The 15245-nt window shown below is 37.4% G+C and overlaps 1 protein-coding gene across 1 annotated transcript in view; it reads left to right on the top strand.

Moving 5' to 3' along the window:
• The first annotated feature begins 4805 nt into the window (after positions 1-4805).
• The window catches only part of UBE2U (ubiquitin conjugating enzyme E2 U), a 62883-nt gene continuing 52443 nt past the window's right edge, over positions 4806-15245 (top strand). Inside the window, exons 1-4 of the mRNA XM_055234209.1 lie at positions 4806-5300; positions 6824-6905; positions 7959-8051; positions 11944-12041. Of these exons, the coding sequence (XP_055090184.1) occupies positions 5235-5300; positions 6824-6905; positions 7959-8051; positions 11944-12041 (339 nt within the window). The 5' untranslated portion in view covers positions 4806-5234. The remainder of the gene's footprint in view (positions 5301-6823; positions 6906-7958; positions 8052-11943; positions 12042-15245) is intronic.

The raw sequence follows: 15245 nt of genomic DNA, 5'->3' as shown, positions 1-15245 counted from the left end.
GAAATGCAGCCACAATAGTTAACAAAAACAAAAATAACAGCTGGACAAAAATATTCTCACAACTACTGAGCGTAGCAATAATTTACTGAAGAAGGCCAGAGAGCTCACTCAGTAGAACATGAGATACTTGTGAGGCAGAGTAGCTTAGTGGCAAAAAGTGTGGACTCAGGTTTGCATCCCGGCTCTGCTGCATTCCAGCTGTGTAACCTTGGGCAAATCATCTAGTGTCTCTGCGCCTTGGTTTTCCTCATCTGTAAATTAGAATCCTAAGAGTACCTACTGTACAGAGTTATTAGTGAGGATGAAATTAATTCCCACAGAGCACTTAGAACAGCATGTTCAGCACATGGAAAGTGCAGGTGTTGGCTATTACTTACTCTATGCCAGATGTGACTGAGTCATTGGCAGGAATTATATCTTTTAATCCTCATAATGATCCTGCAAAGTTAAGTATTACTATTGGCCGCAAATTACAGATGAGAACATTGTAGGTACGGGGAAGTTAAGTAACTTCTTCAAGACGATCTTTACGGGTTAATAAGACACAGAACAGAACCCAAGTCTGCCTTGAAGGCACATTCTATTTATCAACAGACTTATTAATAAGTTAAAGCAGTGGAAGGACTGAAGATGGGGATTTATTTTCCCTATTGAGTTGGTTTGTCTAACCCACCACCAAACACAACAAAGCTGATGAACAAGGCAGAGAAAGACAGGGCTCAGGAGTGAGAAGTGACAAGAAGATTATGACAGCAATAATATCGTGTATGTGAAAAGTTTACTAAAACTAACATTTGTTGTAATAAATGGAAGGTGATAGTATGCAGAGAAAATATTTTCAGATGGGCCTTTCCTTAATTTCCAATTTGGAGTGACTCAGATGGCTGAACAGCTGATGCTATTAGTTTTCAGCTCCTGCTGCTATAATATTAATTGTAGGAGGCAAACCTAGCCAGCTGCTACACAGATGCTAGATGCTAGGTACACACATGCACACGCACACACACATGCACACACACACACACGCACACACGCATGCACAGGATAAGATATGCTATGATTGTGCCAAGGCACTCCAGCCTGAGCAACAGAGGAAACCTCTCTAAAAAACAAAAAGAGAGACAGAAAAAATACAAGATGCTGGCCAGCCAGTGAGTACATCTGTGATCTTGTTTAGTTAGCATCTCCAAACACAACAGTGCCAAACCCTAACATTGGCAGGAAGCTTTTTATTTCTCAAAAAATTCATTCCCAAAATATTTTTGCAAAGCTTAACCTGTTTGTCCCCTCAGCCCCTCCGGGTGTGGGACCTTCATGTCTTTCCCTTCCTTTTTGGCGTCCTGGGGATTTTGCTTATAAAATGTGCCTTGGCTGCAGCTCTGCAGCCTCTTCTGCTCTGGTGGCTCTTGCTCTCAGGGGTGCTTCTGATTCATTGTCTACTCTGTCCCTGTCCTCCAGACGTTAGCCTCCTATGTGTCATGGAGCTGGCTGAGCTTCTCTACATCACCCAGCTCTTCACATCTCTGCAACCCTCTTCCTTTGCTTACGCCTAGTTCTTTCATGGAAGGTCACTCTCCTGGCCCCAAAACTTTCTATTCTGCTAAGTTCAATTCAATCAGAATATACTGATACCTCCTCTGAGCCAGGTGCGTGGTGCTGGGAATACAGTGATGAATAAACAGGTCTCCATGGCCTTAAGAAATTATATTCTAGTGAGGGACAAAACCCCATAAACAAGTAGTTTCAAAATAATGTGGTGATAATATACAAAGATGAACCCAGGTAAAACGAGAACACAACCCATTCTGGCAGTTCAGGATGGCTCCAAGGAGGCATCTATGTCTTTCAGGATGTGTTAACAGTTTTTAATTAGATTTAAAAAGAGGAAGAAAGGTCAGGGAGAAAAGATGATGAGCCTGGGCAAGATGGGTACGTACAGGAAAAAGATACACAGTTTAATGGAGTGAGTACCTCAAGTATGAAGCAGAGTGAGTGTCAATAAAAGTAGGGATAAATAGGAAATATTATGGAATGCTCTGTTTGCCATGTTAAAAAATTTAGATTTAATTCTGTAGTGTGTGGTTTATCAAGCAAAAAAAAGTCCATTTGCATACACATACAAATGTAGAGACAGACACATATAAAGTTGCCCATGATTTCAGCCATCCCACCTGCACCCCTGGAAGTGAATCCACATGTTGAAGAAGGGATAAGTTGGGATGAAGGGGAATCCCTTGAAGTATTTTAAGTAGAGAATTTCATGATCACATGTTAGTTTAAATACATTACTATCAAGTTTCATGACAGGCAAGTCTGGAGTCAGGGAGTACAATACAAAGAAGTTCTGTATCTAGGCAAGAGATGACAAGGTTATGAAATTGAGCATTAGTGGTAAGGCTTGAGAAGAAGCCATGATAACAGCATGTCTTGTGAGTCATGAGGAAGAGGAGGAGTCAGAGATGACTTTAAATTTCCAACTGGGACAGAAGCTTCGTTGGGGAAACAGTAATGAGTTGATTTTTGGATGTTTGAGTTTGAAATGTCTTTGGGACAAGACAGCTGGGTGATAACCACGCATTTGGATATAAATTAGTAGGTATACTAGTCAGAAGTCCCAAGAAGAGGTCAAAGCTAGTAATACAGGTTTGTTGTGGGGGGAGTCATATGAATATCTTCCAACTTGATTTTCATTGTGCTAAAGTATCATATAAATGCCATCTTCTAAAAATTCACAACAAAAAATGTTTTTCTTTACCTTAATTTTCTTTTACTTTACTTACTTTTAGCTTTCTTTTACTTTAACATAATTTTCCCTAGAACGAAATTCTAAACAAAAGATGGAGGATTCTTATTGTATGACATGATGACTACAGTTAATAAAAATGTGTTGTATCCTTGAAAATAGATGAGAATAGATTTTAGGTTTCCTCAGCATATGAGGTAATGCTTATATTAATTAGCTCAATTTAGCCATTCCATAATGTATACATATTTCAAGATATCATGTTTTCCATGATAAATATATATATATATATTTTTAATACATAAGATTCTGAATTCATTATTACAATAATCCATTAGGGTGGGAGAAAGGATTGTGGAACCACAATGATATGGACAAACCTAGTTAGGATCTCCAAACTGGGCCTATTCCCTTCTCACTGAAGTAGCCCTTTACTCACTTTCACCTGACATTTGCAGTCCTACACAAGCCCATGTTAAAATCTGATGGGATGGAAAGAAGGGCCAAAAAATTCAATCCCAGATCCTGTTGATGTTTTCACGGGAAAAAATCCTTTATATTTAGTTTTATGAAACATAGAATAATAGCATTTTATTGTGTACATTTTAGTACAGTTAATATGTTGTTGGTGATTTCTAAGCTACCATACCTGGAGATGAAATTTACTGTGGGATCCTCCCAAGTGGTCTCCCCTACAATTCATTCTTCATAGAGCAGCCAGAATAATCATGTAAATATAAATCAGAGCATGACACTCTCCTGTTTAAACCCATCCAATTGATTCCCATAGCTATTTAAATAAAGCCCAAACGTCCTACTGTGTAGTGCCCCATCTTTATCACACTCCTCCCAGGCTCCTCCACGACCTCCCTGACCTTCCCTTGTTCCCTTTTCAAGACAAGCTCTTTCCTGACTCAAAAATATCCTGTTTTCCTCTTCCTAGAACTCTCTGCCCTCAATATTTCATGTAGTAGGCTCCTTCTCATCTTTCATGTATGAGTTCAAAACTCCATTCCTTACAGAGGCATTTCCTGACCACCATTTCTAGTCCTTAATGACCTACCCCAATCTCTATCAAGTTACTGTTTTATTATTGTCCACATAACGTTTATCACGATCTGAAATCATGATTTTTGTTTTGTATACTTGTTTATTGTATATTGGAGCCATAAAGACAGTTACTTCATTTGAATCTTTCACGTAAAAAAAAAGTATTTAATAAATATTTGTAAAATGAATGGACTAAATGAACATCCGGATTCCATAAAATTAGTAAGTAAAAAGTAAAAAAGAAAGCACTCTGAACAAAGATGCTGGTTTCTGTAGTTGGCGCTGGCAATGGAACTGTGTCTTTCAGTAGTTCCCACTCTGGTGAAGACAACAGACAATCGTGAGGCCGTATGGCAAATGTTAACTAGGAGGCAAATAGAAGGTCCTGTGGGATCACAAAAGAAAGGATCCCTTAAAGAGTCGTTAAAATCTGAAGGATGAGTGAGTGAAGGGGAAATGAGGGCTGAAGGGGTGGAAGCAATGTGGTAAACGACTAGGTAGAAGGAACAGCAAGTGAGAAACTGTGGGGGAAGAGATGGGAGTCAGAGACATTTTAAGCAGTTCCCTGTTCCTGGAGCACTTTCCCAGGGTGATTGTAGGATTTGATGACATAACAGCATGCACACTACTGTGAATGATAACTCGCCATGTAAGTTAAGATATTGTTATGTAGACCTGTACCTACCAGTCACTTATTATATATTTTGATATTCAAAGAAAAAGGAAGGATAATTTCAAAGAGGGACTTCGTGTGACGGCTTCTGTGACTTACACACTGGGTCCTGGGACCTCACCCCATCCTCTACACTAGTTATGTAGAGTCCATGTTGATGGGCTGAGAAAGCATGGTGTTGCCTTGACCACGAATCTCATTGGCCTTTCAAAGGGGAAACTGTGGTAGGATTGGCTGTGGAGATATCAAGAGGCCTGCCCCCCTGTCGCTGATTGGGTGAGAGCGGCCAACCTCCTGCCTCCGGCTCTCCGCGGCCCCACGGGGGGCCTGTTGCTTGGCAACCGATTTGCTTCCTCTGGTGCGTGGCTGCGGGGTTGCACCTGTGAAGCGGAGACAACCTGCTAGGACCTTGATAGGCGTACACTGCTCACTCCCACTCACGCGCCAACGACACAGGCTTGTCTCCATCGCTCATCCAAGTTTGTCTTGAGACTGGGCTGTGAGCTGGCACTGCAGTGATACACCGCAGATGAGGAAGTGCCCAAGTTTTCCTTCGGGAAGTTCTCGTTTAAAGGAGTCAGGAGAAAAAGTCATTGTTATATCCCAAATTTAGAAGCCACTTATCTTGGTAGCGTTCTGAGGTTCTAGAAAGCAAGTAAACTTATGTCAGTTTACTAAGTGTGGGAAAGTGACCCATAACTTCAAACATCTGCCTCAGAGTAAACCTGAGGCATTTGGGGACAAGTGCCAGACCCTCCGCTGCCTATCATGCAAAGCAGAGCTTACCTCTTGCTGCAAAGAGACTTTTGTGATATCAAGGAGAACAATTATAAGGTAAGTACTGGGCACGTGGAGGGATGTGTTTCATTGTGCAATAATTTTTAAAAGGCAGTTTAACCCATGTTTATTCTATAAGTAGTAATTTAGTTAAACCTGATTTGCCACTATAGTATTGTTATTTAATAAATCCATTTCACTAAAGTAATGCATTTCATATTAATAACAATTATTATTACTTCAAAATAATAATGCTTAACAATATTGAACATATTATGCAGAGTAATTTATGTGGATCTAGGCACTGAATATCAGGGTCTGTCATGTAGTTAGTAACTAGTAGGTGCAGGCTTATGCTCATTAATTATAATACTATACAATAAGTAGTATTTCATTTTACCTACCAAAAACCTAAGCCTCAGAAATATTCTGTAAAGATTTTGCCCCATGATTCCATTACAGGGTTTTCAGACTTCAAAGCCCTAGTTCTTAATTCTTGTGTTCCACTACTTACTGTCTAGTGCACTTTTACCAGCATAACACATAAATGCCTTCCGTTTATAGTTTTAACACAAAAGAAGCAATGTCCTTGGCCTTGAACACCACCAATGAGGTTATCAATGTCCATGGGTGCCACAGGCTGATTTATGGAAAATGAAAAATGGAAGAGGGGGCGAAGAGGGAGTGCTTAAGGGAAAGAATAGAAAGAAAGCTGTCCATGGAAGGTATAGAGTGTTTCCCACAGTTGCTTCAGGTGTAGTTCAGTGGCATTGTTCAGTTTTTACCTCTACTATAGAAGTACTGCCTTCACTGGAGATGTTAGGAACAATTATGGAGTCCAACAGCAAACATTCCAGGGGCATGGACCTAACATTTGATATTGTTTCTGCTCATCCTGAGCTTTGTAGTTCTCTGTTGAAAGAGAATCCAATGAAGGAATACTTAAATATAGATAATAGAGAGACAGTGGTCACCCGGACAAGCACTAACATTCTTAATAACTATGTGGGTGTTCAGAAGTGTTTTTGTGTGTATGTAAGTGTGTTACTTAATGTAATTCATAAGGTTTTCTATGAAATACATTCTTGTCCCTCCATTGGAACAACTCCTCAAGTGTAGGAAAACTTTGCTTTTATATACAAGTGTAATTTTGGATTTTTTCTTAATGAAAATGTTCCCACTTCCTGCCTTTCATATAGCATTCATATAGCTCTAAAATGTTTTGAAGAAACATAGGCTTTCCAACTACTTCTTTCTTTTAAAGTTTGAATCTTAAATTGGTTATTGATTTACACAAACAGTATATAAGCCACACCTCCTAATCTTGACTTTCTAGTCCCACTTGTGATTTCCACACCAATGATTTATTTTTATTTACTATTGCATATGTTTTCTGGGATCTATATTAACTTCTGTGTAATAAGACATATAACACTTTCCCAGAGCATCAAATAAATAAACTTATCAAGGAAAGAAAATTTAGAGTTTTTAGAATTCAGTGTGACCTGGTGTATGATTTTCAAAACTTCACTAAATACTTAATAAGTTTTATCTGATTTAATTTTGTTTTTAACTTCAAGAGTATCACTGCTAGGCCTGTAAGTGAAGATATGATGGAATGGGAAGTTGAAATTGAAGGTCTACAGAATTCAGTTTGGCAGGGTTTGTATTTTCAAAATCAATCTATTTTTTTAAAAAGTCTTTATACCATCATTAGCCCATCCTCTTTTTATGTAGGATAAGGTCGCATTATATAAATTTCCTGAAATTCTTCTTCGTATGCATAAGTTTGCATTACACCAGTTGTCTAAAATTCTAAAAATATTCCCATTATTTTTTCATTTATGACTTTTTGACCATGTGTCAACATAGATGGAAATTTGGGATATTTTTCTTTATGCCAAATCTTAATTTTATCACATTTTTAAAGAAGCAGACACAATAAAGCATATCAATTGAGAATGTCTTCTGTCTTCCGTGGGATCAGAGAATAACTATCAAAATTCCTATTGGCTTCAAAACCCCACAGTTACTTCTCATTTTTCCCTTTATGATTTTCCCCCAAATTTTCATAAATCAAAAAATCTCAAGAACACTAAGCCACTATAAACTTTAATGATCTTGTTTTCTTTCAATTGTGGATTAATAAGATAGATTCCTTGAGTGAGGTAGGGGAGACAAACACATCAGCTGATAATTACAATAAAATATACGTTATTACGGATTTTGAACAGAATGCTAAAGAGGAAGAGGATTAGTTAATTATGCCTGAGGGAGTCAGGAATGTCTTCCCAAGGAGATCACATTTGAGTTGAGTCCTGAAGAATGTGTAAGAGTCTGCCAGGTTCAGAAGAAGGAGAAGGAAATTCGGGCAGGGTAAACAGCACAGCAAAGACTTGTAGACAAGAAAGAGTATAGCAGATTCTGGGAACGTGAGTTCAGTCAGTACGAGATACAACAGAGCGGGTGGATGTTAGGGGGACAAAGGAGGTAGATGGAAAGGACTAGTGGGAAAGAGACTGAAAATGTATGATTATAATAGATTGTGAAGTGTCTGTTATACTATCCAGAGGAGTCTGTGCACTCTATGAATCAATTTACTTAAAAATAAAACTGGAAAGACTAAACCATAGGGAGAAACTCTAGTGTTAATCAGGTTACAGTTAATCAATACAACATGACACTTTAGTAAAAATGTTTATTTCTGTATTACAGGTTTAGTCTTCCAACTGACAATACATTTTACATCGGAGTACAGCTATGCTCTTCTAGTTGTGAAATTTGTAACAATTCCTTTCCATCCAAATGGTAAGAACTAAATGACATTTTTATCATTAGAGGCTTTGTCCCCTATCATCCTTGTTTCTTATAATAATCATGTTTCTTTTTAAGAACTTTATTATGACTCTAAAACCAAGAACTCTCATTGGGGAAAATATGAAAAGGCTGGAAAAAATTAACAATCACCTTAAATCCTAATGCAAAGAGAAAATACTGTCAATATTTTGCCAAATTTATTTTCCTTTTTTCTATGTATGAATTTTTTCTGTACAGTTGAGGTATTACACATGAAGTTTTGCCTCTAGGTTTTTAATTTTATTTATTTTATGGTTTTTTTTTGAGACAGAGTCTCGCTCTGTCGCCCAGGCTGGAATGCAGTGGTGTGATCTCGGCTCACTGCAAGCTCCACCTCCCAGGTTCAGTGGATTCTCCTGCCTCAGCCTCCCCAGTAGCTGGGACTACAGGCATGTGCCGCCACACCTGGCTAGTTTTTGTATTTTTAGTAGAGATGGGGTTTCACCATTTGGGCCAAGCTGGTCTTGAACTCCTGACCATCCTCCCGCTTTGGCCTTCCAAAATGCTGGGATTACAGCCGTGAGCCACTGTGCCTGGCCTAGGTTTTTAATTTTAAAACTATGTCTTTTTTCTGCATTATTAAACATTCTTCAAAAGATCATCTTAAATGGTTCAACAATACACTTAACCATTCCTGTATTGTTCAATATTTTAGTTGGATCTAATTTTTCATTATTATAAAAAAAGATGCACTAGACAGATTAACTTTTTTTTAAAAAAAAAGGAAGTTAGATTGCTACTTAAAGTTATACACAAAACGAATTCCTGAAGGATCAAAAATCTAAAAATTTTAAATGCCGGAAAAGAAGGAAATCTAATAGAATTTTTATGGGCTTGGTAAGGAAGACCTTTCTCAGCATGATAAAACCCAGTAACCGTTTGGAAAATATGACACATTAAACTGCAAAACCTGTTAAAACTTCTCTACAGCCGACGACATTACACTCAGAGGTCAAAGACACTGACTTTTGCAAACTGAGGGAAAGTATTTGCAATGCATGTAACAGAATATGTATATCATATGAAGAACACTTGTCAATCAATAAAAAAAGAACATAAAGCAATTAAAAAATGGACAAAGGCTATAAACAAACACTGGATAGAATAAACAACAAAAATAAACATAAAAAGATTATCAATCTCACCAGTAAGAAAATAAAAGCAAATTAAAACAAAAAATATTGTTATTTATCACATATTCATAAAATGTCAAAATATAACATACATATTTAGTTGGCATGGGTAGACATTGTTCCTCTGATATAATCATGACCTTTTGAGGAAGTAGTGTGACAGTTTCTAATCAGGTATAAAATGCATATATCCCTAAATTCCCATAATACCATGTTTATAGACTATTCTGTAGAAATATTAGCACAAGTGTGCAAGAGTATGTTATATTTAAAGATGTTTATTTCCACCAGGCTCAGTGGATGATGCCTGTTATCCCAGTACTTTGGGTGGCCAGTGGGGAGTATTGCTTGGGTCCAGGAGTTTGACACCAGCCTGGGCAACATAGTGAGACCTGTCTCTACAGAAAATAAAAAAATTAGCTTGGCATGGTAGCATGTGCCTGTAGTCCTGGCTACTTCGGGTCTGAGGTAGGAGGATTGCTTGAGCCCAGGAGGTCGAGGCTGCAGTGAGCCATGATTGTGCCATTGCACTCCAGTCTGGGCAACAGAGCAAGATGCTGCCTCAAAAAAAAAAAAAAAAAAAGATGTTTATTCCCAACAGCAACGTTAGAAATAGGAAAAATGGAAATAACTTCAATCTCCATTAACATAGGAATTTTAAGTGAAATATCTTACAGTTATGTGTATTGCTTCTAAACAGAATGAGGACGGTCTACAAACCTTTTAGGTCTAGATCATTGCTACATCCTTAGAATCTTCACTGCCTGGCATATAGTAGGTATTCAGATATTTTTTGAATAAGTATTTATGTCCAGAAGTATGTTGAAAATACATTGTTAAGTGAAAAAATACTTTGAACAATAAAATGTAAAATATATTCCCATTTAATAAACACACACATATGTGTGTGTATACCTATATGTGTTTGTGTGTATATTTGTATAGACCAACTGGTAATATTGGTCTTGAATAGTAGAATTAGTAGGCAGGGGAATATTCATATTTTACATTAGATTTTTTATGTTATTTTTTCCCAAGTACATTATTTTATTGTAATTAAAACCTATTTTTGGTCTCTATAACACAAAATTAATGACATACATGTGCCTTTGTTTAAAATAGTTAGAATTATTGGATTAAATTCAATGGGGGGGGTATTCTTAACCCCTAGTCCTCATCCCTCCCACTTTCATAAAGCAGAGGGAACTTTAGTCTCTAGAAGGGAAGGTATAGGAAAACTTGTGACTGCTCTTTTGTATCCCCCATCACTCCTCCCAGAAGTCACTTACCTGATTAGGGAGATGAAGGAAAGAATTGAGCATGTGTGGCCCAGAACTTTCTCAACACTCTCTCTTTCTAGCCATACTGGGTACCGTCTCTTTTGCTCCAGGCAGGAAACTTAGGCAGGCCTTCAGTTTGGGTTTGGGAGTTAAGTTCAAATCAGGGGGACTTTTGTGGAGCCTGATTAAACCCATTCATCAAGTGCATTCTCCATTTCAGTCTTATGTACAATGAAGCTGATGTTTTTACTTCCACCTTTTAACACTTTGATCTATTTTATAATTACATATGAACTCCAGGAGAGAGAAGGGTTATTTACCAGCTTTCAACCACCCCCACTCCCCCGCTCGCCCCATGAAAGATAGCTATGTACAGTTTTAAGTCTTTATATAAAAAGCCAAATTGCCTTTCGGTGGTATTTATACTCCTACCAAAAAGTATATATAAAGTTCTTATTTTAGCACCTTCCAATTCTGGCCATTGAAACTTTGAAGAAATTTTTTTGCCAATTTGGTAAGAGTCTTGCTATTATTTTAATAAGCACTTCTTTGAATACTTGAGAAGTAAACATTTCCCACATTGTTGATTCTTATTTTGTGACTTGTATGATACGGTTGACAATGTTATCACATTGTCCTAGATGTTGCAAATATTTCCTCTAATTTATCATTAATTTTCAACTTTGTTTATGCTGTTTTATCACATCTGATATTTAGAGATTTTTATATTTAAAATAAATTTATATTTAAGATCTATTAATCTTGTCCTTTGAGGTTTTTGCAGTTGTCTTTCATCTTAGATGATCCTCTCCCAAAAGAAAATAAAATAGTCATTTTAAGTTTCTTCTAGTCATTCTAGAGTTTTATTTTTCTTATTTAACTCTATTCTTTTATTTTTTCAAACACTAAATTACTTAACTGTGTTAGGGCATAGGCCAAGCTCCTGTACATCTTTCCAACTTAATATAACAGGCCAAAGCTGGAGGGAAGTTGTGTTCATCCTCAACGTGAGGATTCCATTTCTGGGACTAAGGCATTTACTGCTTGTCACCATTTCCAGTCAGGGGGAAGGGGAAAAAAAAGAAGGAAAACCAGCTTCCTTTAAAAAATGACTCAGAAATTTCACACTTATCTTTATATCCCACAACCAAAACTTAGTCACAAGGCCACATCTTGTTAAAGGAGAGGATAGGAAAACAGTAGGGGCATCTGTGTATTCAGCTAAAACAACATGGTAATGGGTGGGAACCAGGGATGGGTATAGTGCTTCTCATTTCCGAGGGAAGAACCAGGAAAAAGGAAGAGTAAATGCAGATAATTTTTCTGGCTTATCATTTTGATGTTTGTAAGTTTTAAATAATAATTTATTATAAATGCAAATATCAATTTGCAATTATATATTAAATATATTAAAATATTATTTTAATACAGTAGACCCACATACTGGTCAGCCCTGTATAGACTTTTTGGACAACCCTAAGAAGTGGAATACAAACTATACATTGAGCAGCATCTTACTTGCCCTACAGGTAAGAATGGGTTTCATATAATCCTCTCTTTAATACTTTTAATTACCCTAATTATTCAAACTATAAGGATTAAAATATACAATGCATATTTAAGTATTTACAGAATTTGAGAAGTTTATTTAAATCCATACTTCTATATGAAGGCTACAAAGTGGAACTTACTTAAATCATAAAGACTATTACTGAAAGTGAAATTGATAGTTAAGGCCCCTCAAGACCAAAGAATACGTATCTCATAAAAGAAAAAAATAATTATTTAGATGGTTCCAATTCTGAAAATACAACCTTAGGTTTTCTTTTGGCTCCTAAATTCACTTCCTGATGTTGAACAAGCCTTTTAGATCTTTCTTCATTTATAGACCTTGCCTTCCTGAGAGAGGTGGATCAAGTGACTACAACTTAAAATGTTCACTTTTGTTTTTTGTTTCTGACTGTGCTAGTTAGCTGCTTTCTGTCTCATTAGTGTTCACATCAAACCCAGTGAACAAATATCCCAAGGATTTTCTCCTCTCCTCAGATGCGTGTTTCTCAAATGCCACCTTTACCCACTGGACCCATGGTCCTTAGAAGCATACCTCAGTGTTGTGCTATTTCTTTTCTTTTCTTTTTTTTTTTTGAGACAGGATCTTGTTCTGTCACCCAGGCTAGAGTGCAATGGCACAATCCTGGCTCACTGCAGCCTCAACCTCCTGGGCTCAAGTGATCCTCCCACCTCAGCCTCTGAAGTAGCTGGGACAACAGGCATGCCCTACCATGGATGGCTAATTTTTTAAATTTTCTCTAGAGACGGGGTCTCACTCACTATGTTGCTCAGGCTGGCCTCAAACTCCTGGGCTCAAGCGATGCTCCCACCTGAGCCTCCCAAAATGCTGGAATTACAGGCAAGAGCCACCACATCCACCCAGTGTTGTGTTATTTCTGGTCCTTAAAAATGCCTCCTTTCTCATCTGATGCTAAAATGAATTATTTCAGTGAACTTGCTTTGACCTCTTAGATCTAGCTTAGGAATAATCTATCCATGACCTACTTATCACTAATAATATCTGAAGATAAATAATTACATTTTGATTATCTAGAATACTTGCAATATAAAATATTCTTGCATAATTGAGCTTTTAAATATAGAATTATAATATAAATTGCATTTCTTCTATTTCTTATATTTGAAAATAAATAAAATAATACTTTGCTGGCTAGTCATCTTAGCATACTAAGTAAAATATAATCTTTAGGAAAGAGTCAATGTTCAGTTCATTCATTCTACAAATATGTATTGAGGATGTACTTATGTGAGGCTATATTCTAGGAAAGAGACATTTGAGCAAAAATTTTAAGCGAGTGAGTGAGTGTGATATGCAGAAATCTGGGGTTAATCCTTTGGATTCCTTTAAACTGAGACATATTCTGATCTCATCCACCTAAACTAGAGGCTGCCCTAAGAATAGCAAAATGATCCCAAAATGTAATGAGTAAGGGCAAACCAGAGTGAACTGGTGAAAAATTTGAATTGCAGAATAATTTGATAAAAGGAAAATGTGGGGCTCTGAGTTAGATTGCTTGGCTTCACATCCTGGTTCTGCCACTTGATACCTTCGTATCATTGGACACATTTTTCCACTTTTCAATGTCTCAATTTCTTCATCAGTAAAATGGGGCTGTTGTTACCTCATGTAACCTGTGAGGAGGAAATTAACTAATGCATGTAAAGAATTCGGAACTGTGCCTGGTCCAAGAAAATAACTCAATAGTTAACACAGGTCGAGTATTTCTTATCTGGAATGCTTAGGAATTGGGAACTTTTCCAATTTTTGAATATTTGCATTATATATACTTACCATTTGAGCATCCCAAATTTGAAAATTTGAAATCTGACATGCTCCAGTGAGCATTTCCTTTGCACATCATGTCGGTGCTCAAAAAGTTTTGAATTTGGGGGTATTTAGGATTTCAGGTTTTCAGATTTAGGATGCTGAACCTCTAGTTAGTTAATATCATGACTGTTCTTACTATTAAACAGTAATGCAAAGTGACACCAAAGTGTTGCCAAATATATCGTGGAAAGCCCGTAGATAACACGGTTTTGTCTTTTTATTTTTCAAAAACATTAATAAAACAAATACGCCCACATTACAAAAGATTTTTAAGATAATGGGAAGGAAAAGAAAATCACTGATAATTATAAAGAAAACCTTTAACTCTACTGTTACTAGGAAAGAGCTTTCTGCTCTTTACTCCTGTGTTTCTGTTTAAAATCTTTCAGTGGATCCCACCTTCTCCACGGGTGTAAGCTCTAGTTCTGTTGCACATATAATCCTCACACCTAGACTCTCCCTAACACACCAGGCAATCCTGCTCATACTTATATCTTCATGCTTTTCTGCACTCACATTGCTTGGTTCAATTCATATCAAAAAACATTCATAGAGTTCTAAAGTTACCTTAGAAATGGTCAGTCTCCAGTTCCCCTCTGCTGGCAACTCATTTTCTCCTCACCTCTTCCTCAGTCTGTCCAGCAAGCAGCTGTTCATGTTGTTGTGAGAGTTAGAACAAATGAGTCTTCCTCTAGGATACCTTTTCTGATTTATTTTCCTAAGGAGAATTAATAGCTTTGGTTTTGGGGAGCTTCCTTTGCTACACATCCAACAGTACCCTGAGCAGATTCCCGTTAGAACACTAATACTATAATGCACACACTGCTTACTTATCTGTCTTCCCCTATTGGACTGCAAGCTCCCCAAAATCAGGAAACAGGTCTAATTCATCCTTTATTTCCTGGAGCATACCAAAGACAATGCTGACATTTGGTAGATATTAAATAAAATGAATGAATGAATGAACCTGAATTTTTACATTGTTGCAATTATGGTATGTATATTGCCGTGTGCTTCACAACAAGGATACTTTCTGAGAAATGAGTTGTTAAACATTTTGTTGCTGTTTGAAAATCATGAAGTGGGCCAGGCATGGTGGCTCATGCCTGTAGTCCCAGTACTTTGGGAGGCCGAGGCGGGCGGATCACGAAGTCAGGAGATCAAGACCATCCTGGCGAACATGGTGAAACCCCGTCTCTACTAAAAATACAAAAAATTAGCCGGGTGTGGCAGGCGCCTGTAGTCACAGCTACTCGGGAGGCTGAGGCAGGAGAATGGCGTGAACCCGGGAAGCGGAGCTTGCAGTGAGCCGAGATCACACCACTGCACTCCA

This window comes from Symphalangus syndactylus, chromosome 19 (genome assembly GCF_028878055.3).
Source record: "Symphalangus syndactylus isolate Jambi chromosome 19, NHGRI_mSymSyn1-v2.1_pri, whole genome shotgun sequence".
Lineage (NCBI taxonomy): Eukaryota > Metazoa > Chordata > Mammalia > Primates > Hylobatidae > Symphalangus > Symphalangus syndactylus.
The sequence above is the reverse complement of the archived record's forward strand: the minus strand, read 5'-3'. Positions and strand labels throughout refer to the sequence as shown.